We start from the raw sequence: 23,487 nt of genomic DNA, 5'->3' as shown, positions 1-23,487 counted from the left end.
GTTCTTTCTACTGCGACTACCCTGAAGGACGTGTGACGAATGTCAAAATGACTGAACTAACTTCCAGGAGAACCGAATATTAAGTCACTATGTCTTACAGTTACTCTCTTTTTCTGTTGCTGCGGGGACATGCTTACCGAACTGTTGCCAAGCAATGGATCATTCCAGCTTGTTGTCACGGAAAAGTGTTAGCGGGTCGTTGGCTAGCAATGGACTATTCTAGCTTTCAGGCGTCTTGTCACAACATTCAACTAACTTCATGGAACTCAGATATTCTTAGAAGCGGCCGGTTGTGCAGCCACTCAAGAACTCCCCAGCATTTTATGGAACCCAAACGTTTCGTGTTCACAAAAGCCCTCCACTGGTCCCTACCCTGAGCCAGATCAATCCAGTCCATCCCATATATGAAGGAAGACTGTGGAATGAATTCACAAGGCTCAGGATGATGACAAGTGTCGGACTCTTTGCGAACACGGTACTGAATGACTGGTTTTTAATGCCACTAATTTCTGGAGCAGATGGGCAACTATTAGCTTCTTAAGAAGGACTCAGCTCCATTGGAGTTGACATATCTGAGCACTCTGGTTCGTTCATTAATTAATGTTATCTTTTCAGTCCTATTTCGTAACATTTGCTCAATGTTCAGAAGACTTTGTGGGTTTTCTCGTACTCTTGCATTGCATTATCCTGTTTGGGCTGCTGGTACATGTTTTGGTGAACACTGAAACCACCACCAGGTACATAAATGTTTAAGTTGGTACACAGTATTGTTCTCCTGCAACTTAACAAGAGAACGCAGCTCACAAACTTAAGCAAATAATATTAACTGTAGGTCGCGGTGCAAGGGCCGAGAAGGCCCACCCCTTGTACTCCTACATACATTCATTCATTCAAGCAAACAATATTAACTGTGACATCCGTCTATGTTACCTTCAATTCATATCAAGAAAAGGTAAAGCTATCCCTGTAAAAGGCCGTGGAGGTCCATATGTTTGTGAGACGTCGAGGCTCCCACATTTTTCTGGACAGTCAATTCAGAGATGGCGGTGATGCTGTCAGACTTACGCTCCTGCCTCCCTTTACCCCCCAAGAAGATTCCTGGTACTCACTGCTGTCAGAGGCTGGGTCGACGCAAGGGGCAAAGTGCGGCTGCAAGGATTAGATCAATTGAAGAACCCAATGACCTCATCAGGAACCGAATGGATAACGGCATTCATTTTGCATATTTATACGTGTCAGCTTATTAAGAAATCCTTTCCGGCCCTTCGACTATAAAGTTTTTCAATACCTGGCCTAAATAGTAACTACGACGTTTGAAAACCTTCTCAAAGTGATTTGTCCCGTTCACACACAACCTCATTAACAGTGCAACTACTTTTCATCTCTTGACCGACATTCCTGAGAGGAGCGCAAGTCTGCCAACTCGCGGTCTCACGGGAGAGCATGTAGCTGCATGCGAAGAAGCCAAGAGGTTGATGATATGGCGTTACGTGATATTGTGGAGGAATGTGACTCGTGGGCTGCAGGACCTTTCAAGAAACGCCAGCTTAAATGCTGACTGGAAGAATCCGTACTACGAACTCATGTAAAACGATAGAGACAGATGGTTTTTTGCTACGTCAAACTAAACGGTGTTATGCCCATCAACTGAGCTCACCCTATAGCGCTTTGACACTTAAAAGCATAGCGGTTACAATATGGACCACCTGCTTTATAATTAAATATGTCGGCATTCGCATGGTTCTCGCAATTAACAGCGAAATGTCCCCAAACTGCATTAAGCAACTGGTCTTTTTATTGGGGACGCTGCGTTTCCTGTGAGGTACGAACCAGCTTTATAAATACCGCAGAGAAGAAACTCCTGTTCCATAGGCTGAAAATCGACTTTTTCACTGAGAAGAGTGGTGCAGTAGTAACGCTCTACAGAAGATGCTTGGTTCGAACCTCTGCCCGAAGATTTTTTTTGTGCCTTTCCTCAGTCCTTCCAATCAAATGACGGGCAGTACATGAATTAGGGCATGACCGCTTACTTACAAATCCTTTACAATCATTCTACCCCTAGACGCTATATAATCAACCTACTAAGAGCGCCGTAAAATAAGACACAAATCAGTAAAGAGTTGTCTTGTTCTTTTTCTGATTTTCAACAAAGTAAAGTAAAGCTATCCGTGTACCAGGCCGTGAAGACCCATAGGGTTGTGAGACGTCGAGGCTCCCACGTTATCTAGACAATCGCCTCACAGATGGCGGTAAGGCTGTCAGCCTTACGCGCCGGCCGCGCTTTACTCCCCAGGAAAATTATTTGATTAATTCCTGGTACTCATGTATGTTAGAGGCTGAGTCGACCCCAGGGCCATAAGTGCGCCTGGAAGGATTAGGCCAACTGAAAGAAATCCAATGACCTCTTCGGGACTTGAACCCGCGACCTTCAGGCTTGTACCATAGCCCCTCAACCAACTACGCTACCGTGTGCTAAATAAGTTTACAAAGGAAAAAATTATATTACAGTAAACCCTCGCTAATCTGGGATAAGTGAGGGGAGAGGTCATCCGGATTATTGAAGCAAAAGGTGAACCCGAAAAAAACTGAGGATACAAAGAAATGGAAAATGTATGACATAAGTAGCGCTGATGAAAATGAATAACAAAATATCACTGTACCGCCTTAATTTAAAAACTACAAAAAAAAAACACAATGCATTTATTCGACAGAAGCCTCATGTGTTCTTCGTTCATCTTGTTTTTGAACGTAATAATGCAGGTTTGAAGAAACTGTCGAGTTTTGTCTGAACAGACAAGTGACTCATCTGCCTTCCTAAATGCCATGTGTCTTTTAAAGTATGTATTCAAGTGTGAACAGCATTTTTCATACTTTGGTCCAGATTAACAGACATCCGGATAACCGCAAGCGGATTAGCGAGAGTTTACCGTACAGTAAACACTGACCGTAAACAAAATTAAAAGCCGTAACATCCAGCCTCTTTTATTTTTGCATGCAAGACAGTGCACATAAAAGTTATTACGAAATCTGAAATAGTGTTAAGTCATTTAAATGCCAGTAAAAGTTTATGCACTGATGCAACAATTTTCTCACATTAACAAAAATTCAAGAACATTAAGAACAAAACACCAGAACGATTAAACACGCTCCTCTTTGCTCAAAATTAAATTAAAAAAAATTGTAACGTTACAGAAATGTGTGTCCAGATTAGCAATTACAGTTATGGTAATGAATTTATAAAGCCTTTCCTTTACGAGAAATCTTGCTGACTGCTGTATTCATAACAACTAACATCTTGTCAGGGACTCGGCTTCATTTCCTGGTATCGCCCGAGTTAGCTGTGTGCTCTACCAAGCAATACATGGTCTGCAGAAATGAATATTCTGCTGATTTCATATCATGTACAGACGTGGTTCTGATGCCCTGGCGCCGTCACTCGTCTCGGCTTAAATCAAGGCCAGTCGACGGGCAATTAACCCTACAAATGCCAAGAGTCGAAAACTTCGACGTTCCCACAAACTGTTATATCTGACAGCATGAGACATCTACTAGCATTTTATATGAACTGTAGTTCTAAATCTGAAGTTCTTATTACACATAAATTATGTGTATGCGTACACCTGATAAACCGAAATGGCGGCCTGGCACAGTACGAATTAAAGATGGTGGCACTTCTTGGGTTTAAAAAGTTAACTTCCTTACTCTGAGGTGGATTTTTTCAATTTACCAAATCCTTCCAGCCGCACTATGACCCTGGGGACGACTAAGTATTTAACAGAAATTAGTACCAGGAATATTCTTGGGTGTAAAGGGCGGCCGGCGTGTAAGGTTGACAATCTTACCACCAGCTATGAGCCGACTGTCTAGAAAATGTGGGAACCTCAACATCTCACAACCCTATGGGCCTCCACGGCCTGTTACAGGGGTAGCTTTACTTTTACTTTACTCTGTAACCACCTAAATGCCGAATAAACGATTCAGTTCCGAATTCAAAGACTTTCTCCTGGGACGTGACGCCGTGTAGTTTGGTAAAGATTCGCTTCTTCAGAGCCTGCTGTCTCCATCTTCAAGTTATAAAACTCATCTACCCTAAAGATGTTGGCAGAATTTCCATCTGAAACGCTGGTACCAACCAAACTACACGGCATCACATCCCACAGGAGCGTAATCTTAACTCACAGCCGTAAGGACCTCGTGTTTCCTAATTCAGAAACCGAAAATTAACTAATTTCTCCAGACAAAACTATCCGAGAAGCTAAGTATCACATTGCAGACTTTACACACTGCAGAAAAACACACACCAAACATTAAAAATATTTTGGCTGTATCTTGGCAAACCAACGCGTTATTTCTGGATTCAGCAGTGTGTCATATTTTTGTTTCGCTGACTTACCCTGCCCTAAGCACACCAAAGAGAGGTGTACAAGCAACGAGGGGACTCCAATGTCACCGGGACTCACAAGATGAGTCACACACGTCTGCAAATATCTCCCGGGACAGAAGAGCTATCCTCTTGCATTGGGCTCCCGGAAGCGTAGGGGTGTGAAGCTACCAGGAATTAATGAGGCTGGTGCAGAGGTATTTGCGAGACGCTCGGTTTGAATTTCGGCCTGGACACCTGTCATCCTTATGATCTTCGCTGTTTTGCTCATAACCTCTAGGCAAATGCCGGCGTAATACCTCGGACCACTGTCGTTCAAATCCGTCCCAAATCAATTCACGAATCGTTCTACCATTACGTCACTGCAGTCTGGCAACTGACAGCGTTATAAAACACCCCGAAAAGGAATGCACACCTCAACCGAAAGACGGCCAGAATTATATGACCCCGAAGTACACAATATACTTCTATTTACTTATTTATTTATGAATGTATTTTTGTTTACTATGCGATCTTTGAACATGAGCCAGGATAGCTCAGTCGGTAAAGCGACGGGCTACGGGCTGGACGACCGAGGGGTCGGAGTTCGAGTCCCTGTCCAACCTCCTATCCAATGTGTCCCGCGGTAAAGAGGCCGGGACTTGAAGCTGACCACTCACCTCCAGCTACTGTCAAGGTCAAGAAAATGTGGATCTATACATCCACTCCTACATACGCCTTCATGGCGTAGTGCTTAATTAGTTAAGCACAGTGACAGCTTTACCTTTTTTTACCTCTATTCGTTCTCTGAACGTGGAACAACTGAAACAGCAAGGTGATGGCCATGTTCGGCCGTCCCCATCTTTCAACTCCAGAACCCTTGGGCAGATTGCACTAACCGCGGTAGAAAGTCAACGGATGTTCCTGAATACATGCTCCCGTCATCTTCAGACTGGAAGCATACGCCAAGCAACAACGCAAAGAACAGGTAAAGTTGACCCTACCTTTACTTACGCACCACGCCATGAAGACACATGGGAGCACTAGACGGAGCTGAGCGGTCAGGGTCATGCCCCGGCCGCTTTATCCCCAGGGAAAGAACCCGCCGGCAGCCATCGGATACAAGGCTGGGTGGGTCCCAAAGCCAGTCTGGAGTCTTTGAAGTAGAAAAAATCGAACCCCGGGCGTCCAGCCCTTCGATATAGCCATGAAGCAGGCATGAAACAATTACTCCCGAACGTCCTTTGTCTCCCTACGGACTAACGTTTCAACGGAAAGTCTCAAATCCTATAAATAACTGAATTATTAAAAGGTAAACGGAATCTAGACTTTTCTGATGCAGTGGGTTCTCTGTAAGGTAGAAAATAAATTTTACCCATTTTGGGCAGTGACGCAATGTCTTTTGACAGAACTCAATTCATTTCTTATATTCTAAAGATCCGTGGGGCTGAGTGACGCTCCTTTGTTCCCTATTTAAAGGCCGTGATGTTGGCAGACGCCATTACTCAGAACAGTCCCCTCTTCATTACACACAAAAAAAAACCCCTAAATGACCCTGTAAATGTTCAAATTAAAGGGGGAAACTAAAATACTGCAAGCATTTCATCTGCGACATCCGCTATTCTCAAACCGCAGCTGTTCCTTCACTTGTTTTCGGTACTCACAGACGTCATCAACTGCAATTCTTCACCCCACCCCCAGCTCTGACGATGTTTAGTTTTTGTGTCTATCTTCATTAAAGACTTTTGTCACTCAGACAGAAGAACAGTTTGAAGGAGTTCGACAAAACATTCCCTGGTTACAACTAAACGTAAGTGTTTAACTGTATTATCATAAACTTCTTGGAATTCACGTAACAACTCTCACACCCGGGGGTTATGAAGTTACACCTTTCTGAGATGACGCCGTGTAGTCCGTTGAAAAGTGAACCGCTGTATCAGAAGAACATGTCACCTCCGTCTTCAGACTCGGAGAATAAGGCAGGCATGACACCAGCGAGCCAGCAGGTGGCAAACAGACCTCAACGGACTACCCGGTGTTATATCCTGGACGACAAAACTCTTCACGTAGAAACTTATCTTCTGCGTAATTTTTATTCCAAATGCGTTGCAGGGAAGTAAGAAAGGGTAAAATTGTCCCTATGTTTAACTATTTAAACACTATGCCATGAAGGCGTATGGGGGAGTGGCTGTATAGATCCACATTTTCTTGTCCTAGACACTTCCTCGAGGTGAATGGTCAGCTTCACGCCCTGGCCGCTTAATCCCTGAGGAAAGAGACCCCGGTACTCAATGGATAGAAGGCTGGGTGGGTCGCAGAACCGGTCTGGACGACGTGGAAACGAGAAAATTCTTAACCATACTGGGATTCGAACTCCAATCCCTCCGTCATCCAGCCCGTAGCCTGTCGCTATGCTGAGTGCGCTAGGCGATATATATATATATGAATTAAACCCATTTAAAATTGACTGTCTTCTGCGATGTGATGTGTTTGGTAGACAGATACCAATGTTTCGGAGGAACCTGCAGCTTCCACCTTCATGTCACACTGCAATGAATACGGCGACAGCAGGTTTCTCCAAAACGCTGCTACGTGTCTGTAAAACTGCATGACGTCACATCTCAAAAGATCGTATTCCTAACAGCGACCGCCATGTGAACCTCAAACCTCACATAACCACCGCCTTGAGAACCTCAAACGTCACATAACCACCGCCATGTGAACCTCAAACCTCACATAACCTCCGCCTTGAGAACCTCGAACCTCACATAACGACCGCCTTGAGAACCTCAAGACCTTTTACGAAAGAGATCACTTTGAAGACCTAGGCGCAGATGTCAGGATAACATTAAAACGAATATGAAAGATACAGAATTGGGAGGCGTGAACTGGAGTCATCTGGCTCAGGACAGCAATCACTGGCGAGCTCTTGTAAACCTGGTAACGAACCTTCGTGCTGCACAAAACGCCGGTAATTTCTTCAGTGCTTAGAACTGCTGACACTTCAAGGCTCTGATCCGGGGAATTAGTTATCACGGCCATTATCAAAACAAATGAAACACTATTACGCACTTCCTTAGAGAAAGCATTACATATTTTCACGCTTGTGGTTTGTACCAAAGGCGCCCAACGTGACTTCTGACACGAAATGGCAATATATAAAGATTGCCTTGATGAATTAGGTCCCTCTTGCACCCAACGTCCTGACTATATTTACTGCCAACTTAGACTGTGCGCCGCAAAAATTGTTACGGAGTGCGTCTGCGCGGTACGCAAAATGGCTCCGGCATTTCGGCCTCAGTTATCCAGCAAGCATTCCAATTTTATTACACGGTGATTAAATATTTGTGAACTGAACTTCACGCTTCTTCGAGTTTTAAATATTGCCAAACCAAATGGTAAGAGCCAGAGTAGCGACTAGCTACGGGCTGAACAATCCAGGGGTCGGAGTTCGAGTCCTGGTAAGGTCAAGACTCTTCTATTTTCAGACCGGTTCTGGGACCCACCCAGTCTCCTATCCAATGGGTACCGGCGACTCTTTCCTCAGGGGTAAAGCGGCCGGGACGTGAAGTTGACCCCTCACCTCCAACTAGTGCCGAGGTCAAGAAAATATGGATCTATACATCCACTCCTCCATACGTCTTCATGGCATAGTGCATAATTAGTTAAGCACAGGGACAACTGTACCTTTTACACCGAAAGCATGTCTGCCAACCCCACGACACTACGCTGCTGTGAACGCAGTAAAGAAGACGGATATGCCGTGTGACGGCGGGACAATTACCGATATACCGTTCAATGCCGGTACAGCGATAGAATGTCACGCGGGATCATTTGATTATTAAACAGGGGACTGGTCTCATCCCGCTGTATTAGACATCATTAGACTGCAAATAAAATATCGGAAAAGTTAGTACCTATCTAACGAAACCACTACGGCGTCATATTTTAAAGAAAGTCTTCAATTCGCCATATTATTAGCACAATGCTCATCATGAGCCAAAATCGGACCTCTCAGAAATCCAACCGTGACGTAACATACAAGTACCTTTCAGATTGCAGCAGACATGCGGGCCTGAGCGGCGAGAAACACCAACAGTAGTGCCTTTCATGCGGCACGGACCGCACAGAAAACAAAAAATTGGGTAACAACAAAGTTATTTCATAATATACACAACAAGTTCTGGGGAGAACTGCCTACTTTCACTTGACATTACACGGACCACAAAGAAAACGACCCGCCCAATAGTTCTTCTATTGCGTGTGTATTCGTTGCCGCGTAAACGTGTTTACCAGACGGACAGCATGGTGATCCCATAAGCCTCATTTTATTTATTTATTTTTGGAAATAAGAAATGTTAGCGATAAGTTCCGGGTAGAACTNTATTGCGTGTGTATTCGTTGCCGCGTAAACGTGTTTACCAGACGGAGAGCAAGGTGATCCCATAAGCCTAATTTTATTTATTTCTTTTTTGGAAATAAGAAATGTTAGCGAACCGCCTACTTTTCCTTTCACACGACACGGACCGCATAATAAAAATATTATTAGGATATACAGATAGCAAGGTGACTTCGTAAGCTTTTTTTTTTTCTTTTTTTTTTCGAAATAGAGAAAGTGGACTAATATGAGAAGCTTGCTTACTTACCCTTCTCGATGAGCTGCGAATTCTGCAGCTACTTAAGAATTTCTCAACATTTTATGGAAGGTTCATTACCGTGTTCACAACAGCCCTCCACTGGTCCCTATCCTGAGCCAGATCAATCCAATCAATACCATCCCATCCTATCTCTCTAAGATCCATTTTAATAGTCCACCCACCTACGCCTTGGTCTTCCCAGTGGTCTCTTTCCTTCTGGGTTTCCTACCAATATCCTATACGCATTCCTCGTCTCCCTCATTCGTGCTACATGCCCTGCCCACCTCATCCTCCTTGACTTGATCATTCTAATTACACTTGGAGAAGAGTACAAGTTATGAAGCTCCTCATTGTGCACTTTTCTCAACATGAGAAGCTTAGCGCGATCATATTGCCCGCACTTACCTTATTTGTAATTGCAATAAGTGAGACGGACGTCAAACGAGGTAAGCAAAACAGCGAGGAATATTTGTACTTCTGCTTTACTATGTAGGCGAATATCGAATTATTAACGGTTAAGATGGCTAGTACAGATAGTTACCACTGTGTTACAGAAAGTCTGGGTGTGACAAGTAAATCAGCTTACATGCGCCATTTTGCTGACCACAAGAACGTCTATATGAATGAAATCGTGAATCACATGGCCTCCTATGACCACGCTGTCTGCGTGTCCGGGGGCATCAAAATTGGCTTCGTTAAATTTTTAAAAACAGAGTCAAGTTTCCTTATAAAGCCCTGCAGCTCGAAACCCGACTGGACCCCGCTGGCTGCCACGCCACGCCATGTTCTTGCGAAGCTTCGCAACTTCACCATATTTATAATTCCCTGCAAGGTTCGAAGGACGCGCGATTAAGACGCGAAGTGCCGGGCTCACTACTTCTGGGCAACAACGGCATAAGAAATTAGTACCATAAACCTCACTCTCTCTTCATTTATTCACTTTTCTTCCTCTTTTTTCTTATTCATATCTTTCGCTCTTCCTTCCTTCTCTGGAGCGGCAACTCAACCAACATAGCCACACTTGCTGGATGATCAAATAATCGCGATTCGATTCCAGAACGAGGTAAAGGTAAAAAAAAAAGGGTAAAAGGTAAAGCTATCCTTGAGACAAGCTGTGGAGGCCCGTAGGATTGTGAGATGTCAAGGCTCCTATATTTTCTAGACAATCGGCTCACAGATGGCGGTGAGGTTGGCAGCCTTACGCGCCGGGCGCACTTTACCCCCAAGATGATTCCTGGTACTCATTTCTGCTAGAGGCTGAGTCGACCCCAGGGCCATAGTGCGGCTGGAAAGAACGGATAAACTGGAAAAAAAAGTCCAGCAACCTCAGAGGGAATCGAACCCACGACCTTCCGGCTTGTAGTGCCTCAACCAACTACGCTACCGTGCACCTCCAGATTCAGATCAAACAGGCTCTAGGACTCACTGAGCCTCCAGTACATTGGTTACTGGAAGTAGTTTCCTGGACGTAAAGTCGGTTGAGGAGTGAAGCTGACCACTCATGCCCATCCAGTGCAGAGGTTAAGAATGGCCGGAGCTATACCGCCAGTCCCACGCTTTTTAATTGCTTGGTGCTTAAACAAGGGCAGACTGAACTACTTGTTTCCCCTTTCTAATGGAATTAACTCGTTTCTTTGTTCCTCGTTTCGTCCGTCTTTCACTCTGCCCTCCTTTTCTCTTTGTTTCGAACCCCGGGCGCCCAGGTAGCAACTGCATTAATGCTTCTGACGCTATCCTGACTGAAGCCTCCGATCCAACATCGGCCTCTCGATACGAGCATCGTTACGTTAAAATAAAACATGGCTCCCTCCTGCTGAATCAGTTTCGAATCATTATGCAAAATCGTCCTCCAATTCCAAGATATTTGGTTGGGAAGGTTCTGTTAAATAACCATGCAGTAAACTAGAGAAATGGGGAGAAATGTCACTCTTGCACTACGCCGCTTATATATCAACCGACTTTTCATTATGGCTGTTGTTACAAATTGGCCCAGAATTCTCTCTTTACAAGTGGCCGAATTAATGTCCTGTACTTCCAGATACTATAAAATGAAATTAACTGCCTCTACGGACCAGAGTACTCACTGAAAAGCGAGCAGTTACTAAGTCAAGAAATTTATTATCTTTTATAGGTTCTGCATGTTTATTATCGTGATTAAAAAACTTTCCACTGGCCCCTAACTTCCCGTAAATTAATTCAGTTACCCGTCCTTATCTTATTTAACCTTAATTTTATTATTATCCTCCTATGTCTGCCGGACTAATCCAAGTTCGTCTTTTCGGATTTACCAAACAAAAATGCATTCCTTACCGCCCATGCGAGCTACACAAAGATGTAATTTGGCAAATTTACTGAATAACGTAAAGGTAAGAAAGGTAAAATTGTCCCTGTGCTTAACTAATCAAGCACTACGCCATGAAGGCGTAGGTGAAGGTGAGTGGTCACTTCACGCCCCGGCCACTTTACTCGTGGAGAAATAACCCCTGGTACCAACTGGACAGGAGGCTGGGTGGACCCTAGAGCCGATCTCGACGATGTAGAGAAGAGAGAATTCTTGACCCTACAGCGACTCGAAATCCAAAACCTCGGTCGTCCAGCCCGTAGCCTGTTACTATACCGACTGAGCTATTACAGGTCTTAACTATAGAAAGTAAGGCGTCAAAACCCACAAGAGCGAGAACTCTTAGCAGACACCGCTGTGAGAACCTCTAATCCAGCTAAAGAATAGTTTCTTTGTTGTTGGTGTTCTTCCAAGGCCTTGAACTTCACAGCAATGCCGCTGTGGGATAGCTGGACGGTAAAGGTCAAACTTGCGGAGGACAATAAGTTAACTATAAACTGACTCATCACACTGAACATGTACGGAATTTCCGCCCTGTGACCCTACGATAGTTCATACAAAACTGATATGGACACAGGAAATGTCTTTTCAAACAATCACCGATCATCTTTAGAATTAAGAATATAAGAATTAAACCTAAAACTAGCAGTTCTTCGCTCGGTATTGTCCTCCGCGTTAATATCACAGTACAAATAAGTTAAAACATTCAGGAAGGGATAACACTCAGCTTAAGAAATTAAACTACACATATGTGGTTATTACTGCTTGAAGAGAACCAGACGTTTCGGAGGAATATATTGCCTCTATCGTCAGGACCGAAGAGTAAGAGACGCAAGACATATGCTGAGCCAAGCCTGCAACCTTCTTCTGCTGCTTTTGAGCTTGGCTTACCCTCCGACGCTGAGGATGGAGGCGATATGTCCCTCTGAAACGCAGGGCTATCTCCAAACTACACGGCGTCACAGCCCAGAAGATCGCACTCTTCACAGTCACAGCCGTGAGAACACTAAACCCAATACACTTCCGTATTCACTTAAAACCCGTTTGTTTGCATATCACTTTAATAGCAGAGTCAGCACATACCGGCAACTGTAAAAAGGTAAAGTTGTCCCTGTACTTAACTAAGCACTAGACCATAAATGCGTATGGGGGAGTGGATGTACACATCCACGTTTTCTTGACCTCGGCACTAGCTGGAGGTGAATGTGGAGTATATTTCATAATATTGTGACATGTAGACCCATTTCTGTGCAACAACCCGGTGAACACATTCCCGCTGCAACGAATACGCAAGCAACAATTGCATCACTTCCGTTGCTATGCAACGCGCTGTAAATACAACAGAGGCAGAGATGTTTTCTATGTCGTTTGCACATATCCACTGCTGGGCAACGGATGTTTTCTGTGGGTCCGCCTCGGACTATGCAAGTATTACAGCACAGAATCAAACAGAGAGAGAACGAGAATGGAACGTGTCCTCGGCAGTCAAGGAAGAAGGGTTCGGCTGAAGATTCGCTTTGAGTTTTTGTAACTGAACGTTACTACGAGTGACTGTAAAAGAAGGTGCTAATAAATCCAATCGAAAACCCGTTATTACTAGTCGCGGGGCTATTAACACCTTCGAATACGTGGTCCGCTAAAGGAAAAGGGCAGCTCAGCCGGTATAGTGACTAGGTTACGGGTTGGATGACCGAGGAATCGAGGTTTCATTCCCGGATGGGCTAAGATGCTTCTCTGCACAGCTTCAAGGCCGGCTCCTATGATGAAATGGGTACCGGGGACCTTTACTCCAGTAGGAGAAAAGCGCTGTACAGCAACGGTGAAGCTCAATATTCAACTCCATCTACTAGCGAAGGTAAGAATACGTGGCGCTATACTTCCACTCCCCCACACGCTTTCATGGCGTGGTTACGTCAAGTTTCGCAGGCCTCGCAACGCCCCAGAGGGTCTCAAACCTTAACCTTCATAACCACAGACCTGCACAAGATGGCGGAGTTCCTGCCTCCAACTCTTCACGTAAGGTAAAAGAGGTAAAGGTGTCCCTGTGCCTAACCAATTAAGCACCATGGCATGAAGGCGTATGGAGGAGTGGATATAGAGATCCACATTTTCTTAACCTCGTTACTAGTTGGAGGTGGGTGGTCAACTTCACTTCCCAGCCGATTTACCCTACGGTAAGAGTCCCCGGTACCCATTGGATTGGGGGCATTGTGGGCTCCATAGCCGATATGGATGACGCAGAGAAAGTTCGTGAACTTTCCGGGCCTCGAACTCCGACCCTCGGTCATCCAGCCCGTAGCCAGTCGCTATACCGACTACGACAGAATGGTGTGGGTACAAACGGAGAAGAGTAAAAGGAACCGAGGAAATAACAACAGGACAATGAAAAAGCAAGGTGGACGGGACGAAAGTATGGAGAATCAAAACATGGATGAAAGGAAGGACGCAGAAAGAATAAAGGGAATAAATACTTAAGTGGGAGGCAGAGAGGAAAGAGGATAAAATACAGGGAGAAATGAATAGATAAGAAGACAACAGTGAATGAAAGAAGTAAATGGGAAATGAAAGAGAAGGAATGAAGGGGGTGAAAGATATGAACACGGAGAAAGCATGGAAGGGAGTAAGACAAGAAACAGAATCGCCACGGCTTTATCACCATTTCTACAGCCTGAACTGTTCCACCGAAACGCCGTTGTGGGAACCTCCAAACATCATGGCTGGCGCTCCAATGCCGTGTCAGTAGCACACGGTGACGCAATGCAAGCAGAAAATGGCAGGCAGGTTCATCCGTCGCGTTTACTTTAATCGATAAACATTTAAATGTCTTACGATTACACGCAAGTCTTGCGGGACATCACATATAAAGAAAATGGGGTCATCCCTTCGTAAGTTTCCTTAACAGCGGATGTTTCCATTTCAGGGTTGATGGAATAACAGAAGCTCCACAAAATACCGACCAACACATTTTGTTAATTTAACAGTAACACTCGTAATCATGAATCAGCCTCATAATACGGCTCTCGGCCGTCCAACTCCGTATCACATCCCACTAGATACAACCCCGTGGCACCCAACTCCATGGAACTACCTTATGAGAAGCTAACAGTTGCTCAACTAATGGAACTAAGGGTCATTACCGTGTCCACAAGGGCCCTCCACTGATACCCACCATGAACCAGATGAAAGCGGTTTACATCCTACCTTTCAATTTCCTTAAGATTCATTTTAATATTATTCTCCCATCCATGACTGTATCTTCCTATTTATTTCCTCCACGGCTTCACTATGGCCCTGGAGTCGACTCAGCCTCTTAACAGAAATGAGTACCAGGAATCTTCCTGGGGGTAAAGGGTGGCCGGCGCGTAAAGCTGACCTCACCATCATCTGTCAGTTGACTGCCTAAAAAATGTGGGAGCCTCGACGTCTAACAACCCTATGGGACTTCACGGACTGTTACGGGGATGGCTTCACCTTCACCTTCACCTCTTCTATCTCATCTGCTTGCTACCTGCGTCATAGAGACTTCTTCACTGGCTTACTTTCCAACCCTGAAGACTGAGGAACCACCGAAACGTCGGTTGATTTCTACATGCCATTATATCCCAGCAGACAGACTCCTTCATTTTTTATAAAGTTTCATTTTTCGACAATATTCACCATCTTTATTTCGAACGGAGAGCGGTGTTAACACATTCTGGGGTCGCATGGGGCACCGCTGACGCGAGTTGGACAGCCCTTCTACGGATCGTTATTCCATTAAAGGCGGCGCAGCAAACAAGGTAAGTTTCTATAACAATACAGTATAATACACTTTAATTTCACTGAATGGGTGACTGGCATTTTATTGAAAACAAGAATTGCGATAGGTTAGCGTAACAAGGGCGTACCTCCAAGCGCCTCAAATTTCTCTTTGTTGCAGTTTCAAAGTCCGAAGTTCTTACTCCGAAAATTAATGTGAATCGAATGATTTATAGTATGAATTCTCGGTTCTTACCCATCATTTTGTAAAATGTAAAAGAAAACGCAGTCCCACCAGAGTGAAAAAAAGTAGACATTTTTAAGAGGTTCAGTATTTTTTACAGTTATGTAAATGTAATGTGGAAGCCTCGACGTCTCAGTACCCTATGGGCCTCCATGGCCTGTTACAGGGATAGCTTTACCGTGCCTTCATTGTTTTCGTATTGCTTCTTTCTCTGCTGTGGTCCCCAGAGCCAGTCTGGCGAGAAAAATCTCTTTCACTTTCCGGGAATCGAACCCTGGCCGTGTACCTCGTAGTCTGTCGCTATACCGGCACGTGCCCTTTCAAACTATGTAAGTCTCACTGCCGCTGCGATACAACATGCTGAAGAGTTATATCTTCTGGGACATAGCGCCGTTTAGTCCGTTGAAAGCTAATCGACGTTTCCAACGATGCTGCCTCCGTCTTTAATAGTCTAATAATAAACCGAGCAAGAAAACAGCGTGGAAGGACGTGGCAAGGAGAGATCTGTTTTCCGTCCTTTAAGGGCTGCTGTAAATAATATTTAAAAGAATTTAGAGCCTACAGCACACAAAGCAAGCCAAGTTTTACTATAAAGCCCAACCGGTTAATGCTGTTTGGGGAAGCAGTCGCTGTTCACTGTGAGAACCGTACGGAAGGAACACACAGATACACTCTGTGGCAGAATGCAGAGTTTTTGTGTGTTCAGTCCGTACCTCACTGGAAACATTACGTCTCCGCTACAAAGCCCAACCGGTTAATGCTGTTTAGGGAAACAGTCGCTGTTTACTGTGAGAACCATACGGAACACACAGATACACTCTGTGGGCAGAATGCAGCAATATGTAATGTTGCGGTTGATACAGCGAGAAAAACCACGTTAGCTACTGTACGGTTCTCGGTGCAAGATGGATGTAGAGTGATGATAAATAAGAAACGTTTACTTCTTTCTTTACTGACATCACGTGTTCTTAGAAGTGACAACGTGTAGTTTGATAAACAGCTACAAACGTTTCGGAGGAATCTGCTGCTTCGGTATGGAAGAATGTTTAGCTTCGAGACACTAGCTTTTTTTTTTTTTACATCGGCACACAGATGGCGGTGAGGTTGCGAGCCTTGCGCGCCGGCCGCCCTTTACCCCTGGGAAGGTTCCTGGCACTCATTTGTTACAGGTTGTGAGACCGTAGTGAGGCTTGAAGGATTAGATCAAATGAAAATTCCAATTACATCGGAAATCGAACCCGCGACCTTCCGGCTTGTAGCATAGTGAACGTGTGCACTGAATTCATCTGGTCCAGAACAGGGGCTCTTGTGAATACGGTAATGATCCTTTGGGTTCAATAATATAGTTTGAATTTCTGTCGCGGAGCAAAAGCTGACTTCTCAGGAACTACCCAAGCCCCTGATGTTAGTGTTTCGTGAGATCTTTATCGTAAAATTATACATTTAAAATTTAAAGCCACCATTACATAAACAACGAGATGGGATTCATGGCACGTGAAGTTGGTTTCAACCTGCGGTGCTTTTGTCTCTCTTCTGCCTTCCTCTACGAGGCTGGGCTTACATAGCAAGCACAGTGATATCAATAATACAGCAACCATATCCACATTTATCGGGCCCATGACTTTTCTGTACAACTATAACGCGTAACATGTGCTCATTAACTAACCAACTTCCACGAAACAGAAAAATACTGCAATGAAACTGTGTACGCTATACAATATTTGGGGGTTTCATGGCAAACAAGATTTATAACGTGTACATTACTATTTCTTGGAATGTGACACCGTGCAGTCCGACTGAATTTTTACCTAATTTTTTTTTTTGGTGGAACGCATTACCTCCATCTTGTAAAAGTCGAAGAGTGAGCCAAGCATGCAGATTCTTAGACCGTTAAGACGTCGGAGATGTTGCTCCGAAACGTCAGCTGACTTTCACCGAACTATACGTTGTTATATACCTGAAGCTCAAACTCTTTACTTGAAACTGGTCTACATGGATAAAAGGTTCTGGTTGATTTTGGCGAACTTCAATTTTTTTGAACCACCTGATGCCAGTTTCGATTTTCACTTTGTTGATGAACATTTCGGTTTCTGAATCAGTTTATATTGATATAGATTTCAAACTGGTTTATAATGGTAACTATATGTTTTCAACCTGCGTTGTTTTAATTATGATTTTAATGGATTTACATTATGAAATCCTTTACGCGGATTTGATTTTAACCTGGTCTACTGGGATTTCAGTTTTAAAATTGGTTAACATACATTAGAGATCCACCTCGTTCATTACCACGAAACTAACCAACATTTTGCCCCTTAGTGAAAATACACAGCACTGTTTCCCCACAACAAATTTATAACCTTCAGAATTCCTCTTACTCCACGACTTCGGTGAAAGTATGTCAATTTTTTTTGTTTCGAAATAACAAGCGAACTACGTTTTGCAAAGTCATGAGGTGAGACTGATTCGGCAAGGGATTCGTTTTCACAAAAATTGCAACATTTATCACAACACACAAACACAATGGAATGACAAAACACAGGTGTCAGCTTCCCCTACCTTGCAAATGGCTGCTCCTCAACCTCGTAAAACATCTCGATGGGTTCGTGGCAAATTAATCGCTCCATCTTCTCTGGAGGCAGTTCCAGATACCCAGGGATTGTGGACTTCTTCATATCAACTTCCGGTACCCCACTACGTGTAGGCCTGTCTAATTTGCGGCTGCTGCCACCACTAACAACACCAAACACTTCACGCATCGTTCAAACAAAATCGCACAGCTATACAACTTCAAACAACACACAGTCCCTTACAAGTTCACATACAGTACAGAAACAGCAAAATAACTTTCGAAATGAAGAAAAAAACCTAGAACTTAGTCAAGTGTATACTCTCCTATCTCTACGTGGACTTTATCATTTTGATAACAAAACAAATCAATTGTCTTTATCTCCTTCGATTTTGATAAAATCACTATGTTTCTCAAACCACATAAAATCCGGGTATAAACACGACTTCGTACGATCTAGTGAACACTGGAAACGTCCCCCGAGGAGCTGAATCGTTCTACAATTCGAACACATCCACTCTCCACGGGAGCCTAGTACCCAATGGCAGGGGAATGGCAGTACACAACAACTTCACAGTTTCTCCGCTGCAGCGCTGTTGGTCGCTGGAGAAAACATTCCTTCTCTCTCTCTCTCTCTCTCTCTCGCAAGTCCGCCAAGGACCATCGAGACTTATATCGTCGTTCATAGCACCAAAGTGTCAAGCTCCAAGCAGCATATCTCAAGAAAAAAAGAAATTCTTTCGCGAAACAGTAATAGGTGGGGGTAAAAATACATGCATCATTCACCAATAGCAACCATCCAAGCAGCTAACATAAGGTATAGAGCTTTTCAAATACATCATCCGGGGGAAGGACATTAAATGCATAAATCAGAGGCAGAACAAAGGACCAGAGGGAGGAGAAAAAAGGATTGTGACATCCCATTGGGTGACAATACACATGTATCTTCAGACTGAGGTTCTCACAGCGAATAGAAACAGTACTGTCTTCCGGGATGTGACTCCGTACAGTGGGGTGGAAATTTATCGACGTTTTGCTTTTTATTTATCTTCCGACCCTGATTATAGAAGTAGTAAGTTGCTCCAAAAACGCTGGTGTACTATCAGACTATGCCTATTCGCACCCTACATGACAAAAATTATCATCTTTTGTGTTTCAAGATAACGCAGTCGGTACAGTGAGATGCTACGAGCAGGACGGTCGCGGTTCGATTCCTGGAAGAGCCAAGAGGATTTTCTTTATTCCATAGCCCAACCACCCTCCTATTCAGCGAGTGCCGGGAGCTTTTCCACAGGGTAAATTGGCCCGGGAGTAAAGCTGGTCACTCACCCCATCTAGAGCCGAGGTCAAGACTGGTGGCGTCACACCGCCACTCTCCCATACGTCTTCTTGGCGTGGTGCTTAATTAAGCGCAGAGACAACTCTTCATCTGTTTCTTCAAAGGTATTGAGTTCGAACATAACATACAATTTTATTGCTCCTCACAACGCAACTGGGTGAGAGCAAAGAGATAATCTTGTGGGACCTGAGGTTCTGACGGAGGTCAGTCTAAATCTGAAATCTTCTGGGATGTGACTCCGTGTAGACGTGCACCAACCGTTTTCGATGGCCCCAAGCGGGGTCAAGAGATAGCTTTACTGACTTGCATTTGTGGAGTTCCCGTTCTAATCTCGCCTGGGACAATGACTATCCGGACTGTGGTCAGTGAATCAGACGCTGACTTCTCTAACCTACGCAACTCAAAAAAAAAGGTAAAGCTATCTCTGTAACAGGCCGTGGAGGCCCAGAGGGTTGTGAGACGTCGAGGCTTAAACATTTTCTAGACAGTCGGCTCACAGATGGTGGTGAGGCTGTCAGACTTACGCGCCGGCCGCACTTCACCCCCAAGAAGATGCCTGGTACTCATTTCTGTTAGAGGCTGAGTCTACCCCAGAGCCATAGTGCGGCTGGAAGGTTTAGGTCAATTGAAAAATGCAGTGACCTCATGGGAAATCAAAACCGCGACCTTCCGGCTTGTTGACTCATTCGTTCCAGGCTACGGAGTCAGATACAGTGTCGTTAAATAAATTGCAATTACATAAATCTACGGCGTCATAACCTAGAAGACATTCATTCTGGCGAAACCATGTAGGAACTGTGGGATATAACACCGTGTAGTCCGCTGAAAGTCAACCGACGTTTCGGATGAACATGCCGCCTCAGTCTTCTGGGTGGAACAATGGCCCAAGTAAGAAACCAGCGAGAAAGTACCAGTAGATGGCACTGGGTACCATAGACGAAACTGTTATTCTGTCTAAGCACCATGTCGTGAGGACGTATGGGGGAGTGGAAATATAGCTAACGCTGGTTCCTCGCTCGCGAATTTTTTGTTATAACCTGAAGATGGAGGTGATACGTTCCTCCGAAACGTCGGTTTACACAATATCTACAGGGCGCCACATCCCATAAGACGGCATTCTTTAAAGAAAAGCAGCTCGGTCAGGATAGTCGACGTCACGACCGAGATTCGAACCCAGCATTTCCCGAATACAAGTCAAGAACTTCAGCGCTAAACTGAGCCGCTCGGTCCAGTTTAACCACGTAAGCCACGATCGTAAGTACACGTACCACTTGCCTTAATGTTCACGAGTGTCATATTGTGCCTTGTGGACCCGTTACCAGGCAACAACCGCGAAATAATCAACTATACAACAGCCGTTGCTAGATAGCGGCTCCGCCAACAATTCTACAACACCATTATAATACAACTAAAGGAAGGCGGTCCTTGCCGACCTGTTATAGAACAGTGAGAGCAGTCTGCAGGGTCCCAAAGCTGTCAGACAGTAAAATATGGGCATGAGTCCCTTGGGACTCGAAACCAAGAACAATTGTGCTGGGGAGGACAAACAGCAGTTCAGCAATCAAGCAAAGGTTAGTGAAGGGTTGGGTGGTGAGTCAGCCAGACAACCGCTGGGATTCCGTTCTGAGCTGCTGCTGTGAGAAGCTGGTAGCTGAGGCAGGGGACAGTTCACGAACCCAGAGGAAGGAGAACGTCCACAGTTGAAGCCGCTACCAAACAACGTCTAGTGAACACTGTAATAGACTGGGTGGTCTATGAAGTGTATAGAACATTGAGAGTATACGCCTTACAGAGTAGGGTACCAGGAATGTTCCTGGGGTAAAGGGCGACAACTTCGTAAGGCTGACAACATCAACCATCTGTGAGCCAACTGTCTAGAAAATGTGGGAGCCTCGACGTATCACAACCCTATGGACCTCCACGGCCTGTTACGGGGATAGCTGCACATTTTTACCTTACCAGAAGGGCAAGTGGACACTGCCTGGGAACATTTTTCTGTCCCATCTCCTTAAGTGTAGTGTCTCTAACCCGCATCCCTCTATTTTGATCTCTCTCTCTCTCTGTCTGTCTGTCCCTTCAGGCTTCAAAGGGTTAAAGGACACCCAAACTTCGTGCGTACTGAAATGTTACAGCAACTTCAAGAAACTGAAGTCACGTGTCAGTAAATTACGTATAGAGGCTTCGCACATCAAGTCAGCCAACCTGGAAATTCCTGACACACGGGGATTCCCTCAACTTGTAACAACTTAAGAAAGCGGGGGCGGGCAAAACATATGAAACCAGATAACGCTGGCTTGAAGAGTTCTGTCTTCAGGGATATAACGCTGAGGGTTCTAATTGCCACCTGCTATCATGTTAGATTCTTTCTCTGTGTATTTCTCGACCCTGAAGATGGAGGTGAAATGATTCTCCGAAATGTTCTGTGGCCTATAGAGCCGTTACTAGGCGAAGACTTCGAAACCAACAATAAGTACAGCCGTTACAACTTCTTTATTAAAACTGTCACAACACAACTATACCGAGGTCGGTGCCTGGTTATGGCTCTGCTACATGTTTCGGCTATTAATAGCCATCATCAGGCAGATACATGGCTAACATATATACACCACTGAACTGCAGTATTAGTAAAATTGGATACAATAATATTAATTATATAAAATACTTGACGTAAAAATACAATAAATTCGATTATATAAAACAAAAGGTACAGTATAAAACAAGAATAAATCACAAAAACCAATGACTGACTCGATGATTTAAAGCAACACTCGAAGAATTTTATTCTTGTTTTATACTATAACTTTTGTTTTATATAATCTAATTTAATGTATCTTTACGCCAAGTATTTTATATAATTAATATTATTGCATCCAATTTTACTAATACTGCAGTTCAGTGGTGTATATATGTCAGCCATGTATTTGCCTGATGATGGCTTTTAATAGCCGAAACATGTAGCAGAGCCAAAACCAGCCACTGACCTTGATATAGTTGTGTTGTGACGGTTTAAATAAAGAAGTTATATATTATAACACAACAGGATGCATGATATGAAAATTTAATATCATCGTTGGATCAGGAATTCTAACGGAGGTACAACTTAGAAATACGTCCTTTTCACCTGAAATGGAGGCGGAAGGTTGCTACGAAAGCCCAGTCTTAACACCTGCATGGCGTAACACGGGAGAGTGGAATTTAATCTCAATTTTAATCATTTTCATGATGCCAGGAAATACAAGACTAAAGCGGGCAAAGGTTGAAATTTATCAGTATACAAATAAATTATGATCTAAGTCAATATCTAATCTCCTGTGCTTTATCTGACAGCGTGCGTTAGTGCACTAGTCATTCAACACTAAGGCTCATAATTTGTCCTATAAACCTTCATACTGTGGCATATCTGCTCAAAGGAAGAACGTGAACCCAGACGAACAGCCATTGCTACGTAACGGCTCTGAAACGATACAGCTATTCCATATTTCGTGCATCTACAGAGTACAGACAGGCTCTGGGGCTCAGCCTCTTACTCAATAAGTATCGGGGACGAATTTGTACGGACTCCACAGTTTGACATACAATGACAGGCCACAAGTTGACAAATGCTTTTGGAATGGGTAGTAAGTAACAGCGCTGAGCGAACACTTCTCTAACTCCCTGCGGCAAGGCCGCGCACCTAAAGGAAAGAGGTACGCAAGAACGGAGTTAATAAGCTATACCGCCTGCACAGTGACTTAGCAGGCAACTAATTGCAAATTCACTATACAGAGCCCATCTTGAGAACTTGGCAGTTGCTCAGCTAGTCAAGAAATTCCCCCGTGCAGTGTTCAAAAACCGGGCCACACTCTCGAACTACATAACCTTAACATAAATCTTCCCATTGTAATCCTATCATCACCCAAGAAAACAGGCCGTGGAGACCCATGGGGCTGTGAGACGTCGAGGCTCCCACATTTTCTAGCCAATCGGCTCACAGATGGCGGTGAAGTTGTCAGCCTTACGCGCCGGCCTCCCTTTACCGCCAGGAATATTCCTGGTACTCATTTTTGTTAAGAGGCTGAGTCGACCCCTGAGCCACAATGCGGCTGAAAGGATTAGATCAATTGAAAAAATCCACCCCATTGGGATTCGATCTCGCGACCTTCCGGCTTATAGCATACTGCCTCATGCCTCAACCAACTACGCTACCGCGTGCCCCCAATTACGAGTGTAAATGTCCAATATATCCAGTTACCACTCCAAACCCTTCTATAGTCACTCAG

At 44.3% G+C, this 23,487-nt stretch overlaps 1 protein-coding gene across 1 annotated transcript in view; it reads right to left on the bottom strand.

Annotated features, from left to right (window-relative positions):
- Positions 1-18,444, bottom strand: part of LOC111867311 (calcium-dependent protein kinase 23) — a 111,218-nt gene extending 92,774 nt beyond the window's left edge. Inside the window, exon 1 of the mRNA XM_023857057.2 lies at positions 17,880-18,444. Within this exon, the coding sequence (XP_023712825.1) occupies positions 17,880-18,079 (200 nt within the window). The 5' untranslated portion in view covers positions 18,080-18,444. The remainder of the gene's footprint in view (positions 1-17,879) is intronic.
- Positions 18,445-23,487: the final 5,043 nt, after the last annotated feature.

The sequence above is a fragment of the Cryptotermes secundus genome, unplaced genomic scaffold, assembly GCF_002891405.2.
Source record: "Cryptotermes secundus unplaced genomic scaffold, Csec_1.0 scaffold1787, whole genome shotgun sequence".
Taxonomy (NCBI): domain Eukaryota; kingdom Metazoa; phylum Arthropoda; class Insecta; order Blattodea; family Kalotermitidae; genus Cryptotermes; species Cryptotermes secundus.
Note: the sequence above shows the minus strand (reverse complement) of the source record. Positions and strands in the feature narration are given on the sequence as shown.